The following is a 7478-nucleotide window of genomic DNA, read 5'->3' as shown; positions in this document are numbered from 1 at the left end:
TTATTTCAGTTTTAGTTTTAGATTTTTCACTACATCGAATTAAACTAAATGAAAAAAATGGAATGTTGCCTTTTTTATTTGTTAACCTCATTTCATTTCAAGTAACGGAAATTACACTTTCTGTAGACACATTGTTGCATAGCTATTTAATAAGATGAAGCCTAATTTGCCTATTTTAAAGGGAAAATTCACAATATATTTATATATTAAAGTCGCAATTTGTCAGAACCTCAGGGTCCACCTGTAGCACCTCCCCTTAATGCCTGCAAAGCAATCCTAAAATCAGGGAGGATTTGGTCTTCGCTCTTCGGAGTTGAGCTGGTTGGGGAGGAGTCATAGCCGCTTTTGGGTCTACTTTACAGAGGACGAACCGGAGCTAGGTCTTGGAGAATTGTGTAACGCAACATCACGGAATAAATTCCCGGAAACACTGACCACGGACTCGGCTCGGTATCTTCACTTCGCGTGCTGTTAGTAGGAAACCCAGTCAATCGCGCTATAATTTAAGCAAATTAAAAAGCGTACAATGCGATAGTGCTGCCTAGAGACACGGATAGAGATCCAGACAGATAACCAGAGGGAAAAGCAAGCCCGCGGTGGCACAGATCACACAGTTTAGTTGGATTCGTGTCAGACAAAAAACAAACTGAGAAAATGTCCAAACCTAATTATACTGGCATTTACCACATGGTTTCCCAGGAAAATTTTGAAGAATATCTCGCGGCTTTGGGTAAGTAACAATATATTTTATATGTTTTTATTTCTTATTTCTTTTTTTTCTCAGTTTGGCAGTTTCAGATCTTATGATGATCAGTGAACTGTCATAGTATATAAAGAGTCTATTCAAAACCACAGTGACTCACGTTGATTGTAACGTGATGCTTGTGTTGACCTTGATGTTCCTCTTTCACCTGTTTTCAAATCTCGGTGAACATGAGGATGATGTACCTCCTTTTAATCAGGGTTAATTTAATGAAATCCAATCATCATCTTGTCTTGGGGGAGAAAGCCAAAACGAGATCATAGCAATTTGGTTTGTGAAGAATACAACTGGAAAAGTGAAGACATGTCTGAATTTGTCCCCTGAACCCTTTATCATATCCATATTCATTGGATAAGACCTCGTAATACTGATCTCATCATGTTATACGTGGTGTTAAAGGGTTAGCTCACCTAAAAATGAAAATGATGTTGTTTCAAACTTGTGTATAAATGAGTTTCTTTTGTGGAAAAAATTTATTGAAAAGTTGTTTGCAATAATGGAGCGTTCAAACATAAATCAGCATGCAAGTATCATAAAAATGATGACACAATTCATGCATTAGATTCCACAATTTTCTGAATTCATACAATAGCTTCTGAGTGATGAACAAACTCAAATGCAAGCTGTTTTTCCACTGATAATCATCTTTCACCACTGCGTCTGCGACCAGATCATTGACTCCGTGAATTCAAGATTATTCTTATTTCAGAACAAATCCTTCAGACTGGATCAAAAAACTTTTTCAGAAAAAAACTTAGGTTCAGAAAAAACTTTTTTTTTTCAGAAAAAAACTTTGTTCAAGGAAAAAAGGGTTTGGAACAACGAGGTAAATAATAATAGAATCTCATTTCTTCAATTAAGAATTATGCTAATCATTTAATTTCTCTTCCTCTCCTGATCAGACGTTAATTATGCATTAAGAAAAGTCGTCTGCATTCTGAAACCCAGCAAACATATTGAACACGATGTGAACTCTGGCAAAATGAAGATTAAGACAGTCACCACCTTTAAAAACTTTGACATGGACTTCACTTTGGGACAGGAGTTCACTGAGGACCTGGGACCGGTTGATGGGCGAAAGTGCCAGGTGTGTGTGTGTGTGTGTTTTCTTTTTTATATTATATATTTTTTTCCTAATTAACACATTTGCAATGTATTTGTGTGAAACAAATGGGCCCCTTTAAAAGTAACATCAGCCAGACAAAGGAGTGTGGGAAAGTGTGGTATGTGTGGCACTAATGGATAATGCTCTCCATATGTTTCAGACCACAGTGAACTGGGACGGTGATAAACTGGTCTGCATGCAGCGAGGAGAGAAAGATGGCAGAGGCTGGACTCACTGGCTAGAAGGAAACCTCCTCCATTTAGTAAGCAAGCAGGGACTGTCCCGGGCCAGGATAACCGCTTCATATATATTATTCAGGGTCTGAACTGGAGGACTCTTATATAAAGTAACTTGTATGTTATGTACAATGTAAAATTGGACTAAAAGTTTTTGATAAAACTGTATGAAGGTTTATTCAATAATATAGAATAATAGGAGATTACTATTAAAAATTACACACACATATATATATATATATATTATTTCTACCTTTTTAAATTTTTATTTATATTTTTAATTTAATGGCAAACGTATGGCAACTATAAACTGTGAGAAAAGAGACAAACCAAAATGAAAAGAGTAGGTGAAAGAAGAGATGGAGGAGGAGAGGATTAAATGAGTGATGGTCCTTTTGTGGGCTAGTTTAAATTTGGACCTATTATGCCCCTTTTTACAAGATGTAAAATAAGTGTCTGATGTCCCCAGAGCGTATATGTGAAGTTTTAGCTCAAAGTACCCCACAAATAATTTTTTTATAGCTTGTTAAAATTGCCACTTTTAGGGTATGAGCCAAAACACGCTGAATTTGAGTATGTAGCTTTAATGCAAATGAGCTGTTGCTCCCAGAGAAGAGGGTGGAGCTTCAAGAGCTCATGCTCTGCATTAGCAGTGCTAGCATTGGCAAATAAACATTCCCCTATTAGTACAAGCCAGTTATCTTTACAGAAAACATACTCTGTTTCAAAGTCAGTCATCTGATAATACTGTGCATAATAAATTTGCGTTTATGAATTACACAGACAGGGAGCACAGCGGGATAAAAATAACAACATAGCTGGTCTCATGCTAACTCAAACTTTATAAGTCCCACTCGTGATTATGACTCCCAAGTGATTGATTCCTATTGCTTTCATATGCAACTTTTATTTACCACATTCCTATTCACGATCATTCTGATAGCACTTAAAGGCAGCTTTAGTGAAAACAGACAGAGACAATGATAACTTTAGCAATTAGCTTTACAGAGTGCCGTGAAGCTCTTTCAGAAAGGCAATTTGGAAAACAAAACGTCTCATACTTACTTTGTCTGGAGCTGACGTTCGCGCACAAAGCGTTGGTATTGATTCCTACACATTTATTCTGTGATATTTCCTTTGAAAATTAAATTTAACCACAGTGTCCTTGGCTCAGATGGGGGGAAATCAGTGTATCATTCGTTCATTAGTTTTTATTTAATATTGAAATTAGAAAATTGAAAAAATGGCCCCTTTTTAGATTTTTTTCCAAAAAAACCGAGAATTCCGCTTAAATTTTCGCAATACAAATATTGCTTTTTGCAATAAATGCAAAAAGAATCCGTTCAACCCCAGCAGCAGCGGAGGACTATTATTCAGCCACGTGAAAACTGCGGAAGAACTGATGACTGTTTGATCTTCGGCTGACCAATCAGCAGAAAGGGGCGTTTAATTCCCACCTACGTGTAGAAATCGAATATTCAAGCTGTTTATTAATTTTTCTATCCCTGAACAACAACAAAAAAAAATTAAGCGTTTTTAGTTTTTTGGAAAAAATAAAAGAAAAAGGAGCCGTTTTTTCATTTTTTACTTTCAATATTAAATAAAAAAAAACGAATGAACGAATAATACACGGATTGGGGGAGATCATGGCGACTCCTATGTTCATTAGTGCATCCCAAAACACAACACTTGTAAAGCCTCTTTGGCGCTGACAGTGTATATCTCCAGTATTGGCGGACCGCAGCTTCTCACTCAGGGCTGCGGCCACACAACTGTTCAAACACCTTATAAAAATGATTTTTGCATAATAGGTCCCCTTTAAATAGAAACCATTCTTTTTGGGTTACACGTTACTACTATTCAAGTTTGAAGTAAGTTTTTATTTTTTTTATTTTTAAGATTGATACTTTTAATCCGCAAGGATGCATTAAATTGATCAAAAGTGACATTAAAGACTTTTGTACAAAGGATTTGTATTTTAAATAAATGCTTTCCATGCAAAGTATCCTAAGAAAATGTATCATAGTTTCCACAAATATATTAATGGTTTTCAACATTGATAATAATTAGAAATGTTTCTTGAGCACCAGTTAGCGTATTAGAATGATTTCTGAAGTATCATGTCACACTGACAACTGGAGTAATGGCTGCTGGAAATTTAGATTTGCCATCAAAGAAATTAAATACATTTTAAAATAGAAAACCATTATTTTAAATTGTAATAATATTTTACAATATTACTGTTATTTCATTTTTATCAAATACAGCCTTTGTAAATATAAGATACTTCTTTCAAAGTAATTAAAAGTCTTTTAATTTGAGTTCTTTTCATTTATAGAAACAGTACTTTCATTTTAGGAATGGTTTCAATGGACCAATTTGGTGTTCAAGGCTTTATTCAGAATCACAGTGGTGATGGGACCTTCTCTGAATGTCTTTAGTTCTTGGATTAAACCTGATCGAATCTTTAACAACTGGGCTACTACTCTCACAATGTCCTTCATCCTTTTTTACTCTGTCACGTCTCTCTCACTCTCTCTGCAGGAGATGAGGGTTCAGGATGTCACTGCCAAGCAAGTCTTTAAGAAGGCTGAGTGAGGGTGGAGAGAAGAGAAAGAAATAGAGGGGCCATTTGCTGGGGGTTTTTGAGCTCAGATTGTTCTTAGAGCTCAGGGTTCAGAAAAAGGCCATATCGCAACAGCGATTTGTCTCTGAGCTACAACAAATAGTGTTTAAATGGAGACTACAAATTAAGAAATTGGTTCACTCTCTATAAAAATGTTTCAGCTTTTGCAGCACCGTTTTTCCTTCACAGCTGCAACCAAACTAAAATATAAAGTTTAAATGAGATCACTACAATAGAGCCCTGTTGCCCTCTGTGAACATTCAGGAATGGCACTGTAATATATGGATCAGGCTGGATTCATGGCACCCTAATATTGTATTATGCAGATATGTTTGCAGTAAGAAAAAAATAATGACTAAATCAGCCAGTGGTTTAGTCAAGTACAACTTAAATTCTTCATTACTAAATTACATTTAATGTCCAGTGTCCTGCTACTGGAGTGACAAATATTATAAATAATGAATTTGATAAATCTACATGATAGGAGTTTGAATTATTGCAGTAATTGTAGTAAATGCATTGTCTAAAAGTGCTGTAACACATGCGGTCTGAAATATGTCTTGTAGTTTTATTTGTCCACTCTAGAATATAACCATTTATACCATAAAATCCTGTTTGTATTAATGTATTTCATATACTATTCCAATGCTAATTGCAAAATTAATAACAATGCACACAATACATCTATCTATCTACAGTGGGGAAAAATGATTTAATCCCCTGTTGATTTGGTACATTTTCTCTCTGACAAAGAAATTATCAGTCAATTATCATTTTAATGGTAGGTTTATTTGAACAGTGAGAGACAGATTAACAACAAAAAATCCAGGAAGACACATTTTAAAAAAGTTATAAATTGATTTGCATTTTAATGAGTGAAATAAGTATTTGATCCCCTATCAATCAGCAAGATTTCTGCCTCCCAGGTGTCTTTTATACAAGGAGCTGAGATTAGAGCACTCTCTTAAAGGGGGTGCTCCTAATCTCAGTTTGTTACCTGTATAAGACAACCTGTCCACAGAAGCAATCAGTCAATCAGATTCCAAACTCTCCACCATGGCCAAGACCAAAGAGCTGTCCAAGGATGTCAGGGACAAGATTGTAGACAAGGCTGGAATGGGCTACAAGACCATCGCCAAGCAGCTTGGTGAGAAGGTGACAGCAGTTGATGCGATTATTCGCAAATAGAAGAAACACAAAATAACTGACAATCTCCCTCGGTCTGGGGCTCCATGCATGATCTCACCTCGTGGAGTTTCAATGATCATGAGAACGGTGAGGAATCAGCCCAGAACTACACGGGAGGATCTTGTCAATGATCTCAATGCAGCTGGGACCATAGTCACCAAGAAAACACTACGCCGTGAAGGACTGAAATCCTGCAGCGCCCACAAGGTCCCCCTGCTCAAGAAAGCACATGTACAGGCCCATCTGAACTTCGCCAATGATTCAGAGGAGAACTGGGTGAAAGTGTTGTGGTCTGATGAGACCAAAATTGAGCTCTTTGGCATAAACTCAACTCGCCGTGTTTGGAGGAGGAGGAATGCTGCCTATGACCCCCAAGAACACCATCCCCAACGTCAAACATGGAGGTGGAAACATTATGCGTTGGGGGTGTTTTTCTGCTAAGGGGACAGGAAAACTGCACCACATCAAAGGAATGATGGATGGGGCCATGTACCGTCAGGGCATTGAAAATGGGTCGTGGATGGGTATGACAATGACCCAAAACACACGGCCAAGGCAACAAAGGAGTGGCCTAGCCAGTCTCCAGACCTTATACCCTTTAGAAAATCTGTGGAGGTAGCTGAAGGTTCCATTTGCCAAACGTTAACTTCGAAACCCTAATGACTTGGAGAGGATCTGCAAAGAGGAGTGGGACAAAATCCCTCCTGAGATGTGTGCAAACCTGGTGGCCAACTACAAGAAACGTCTGACCTCTGTGATTGCCAACAAGGGTTTTGCCACCAAGTACTAAGTCATGTTTTGCGAAGGGGTCAAATACTTATTTCACTCATTAAAATACAAATCAATTTATAACTTTTTTGAAATGCGTTTTTCTGGATTTTTTTGTTATTCTGTCTCCCACTGTTCAAATAAACCATCTGTCTGTCTATCTATCTATCTACACAACTGTTCAAAGTGTGGTCTCAGTAAGATTTTTCTTTTAAGTATTTTTTTTTTTTTTAGCAAGTATGCATTTAATTGATCAAAAGTGACAGGAAAGATATGTATAATTTTTGATTTGTTAAACTTTCTATGCATCAAAAAATCCTTATCATGGTTTCCACAATAGATAATAAAAATAAGCATCACAACTGTTTTTAACATTTAAAACATTATTAAAATGTTTTTTTGAGCACCAAATCAACAGAATAATTCCTTAAGAATCATGTGACACTGAAGACTGGAGTAATGGCTGCAGAAAAATCCGTTTTGGTATCGTACAGATAAATTACATTTTAAAATGTGTTCAAATGGAAATGTTACTTTAAATTGTAATGTTTCTCCATTTTAATCAAATAAATGCAGCCTAGGTGAGCACAAACTGGACTGCTTTCCAGGACATTAACAAAAAAATAAATAAAAATTGAACGAAAAATGAAACACCTTCCTTTTTTGCAATTTCCTCATTTCACCTCTAAGGGGCGATAATGGATTTGGAAATGTAATGTTGAGCTAACTCGGACTGACAGGTCTGTAAAGAAAAGTCTACGGGTCATTGGGACATCTTCTGGTAAGACCTGG

General features: G+C 36.6%; 1 protein-coding gene across 1 annotated transcript; it reads left to right on the top strand.

Annotated features, from left to right (window-relative positions):
• The first annotated feature begins 302 nt into the window (after positions 1-302).
• On the top strand, positions 303-7300 carry LOC306878144 (retinol-binding protein 1-like). Its single transcript, XM_079430291.1, has 4 exons — positions 303-730; positions 1666-1850; positions 2029-2130; positions 4649-7300. The coding sequence occupies exons 1-4, from the start codon at positions 655-657 to the stop codon at positions 4700-4702; spliced, it is 417 nt and encodes a 138-aa protein (XP_079286417.1). The 5' UTR covers positions 303-654; the 3' UTR covers positions 4703-7300.
• The last annotated feature ends 178 nt before the right edge of the window (positions 7301-7478 follow it).

This window comes from Barbus barbus (genome assembly GCF_936440315.1).
Source record: "Barbus barbus genome assembly, chromosome: 12".
NCBI lineage: Eukaryota > Metazoa > Chordata > Actinopteri > Cypriniformes > Cyprinidae > Barbus > Barbus barbus.
This window is presented reverse-complemented; position numbering and strand designations above follow the sequence as displayed.

Bases quoted from the DNA above. Each gene is read 5' to 3' on its own strand.
- LOC306878144 (XM_079430291.1), top strand. From the start codon at position 655: ATGTCCAAACCTAATTATACTGGCATTTACCACATGGTTTCCCAGGAA. The intron at 1,851-2,028 runs GTGTGTGTGTGT...CATATGTTTCAG, and splicing joins TTGATGGGCGAAAGTGCCAG to ACCACAGTGAACTGGGACGG. The intron at 2,131-4,648 runs GTAAGCAAGCAG...CTCTCTCTGCAG, and splicing joins AAGGAAACCTCCTCCATTTA to GAGATGAGGGTTCAGGATGT.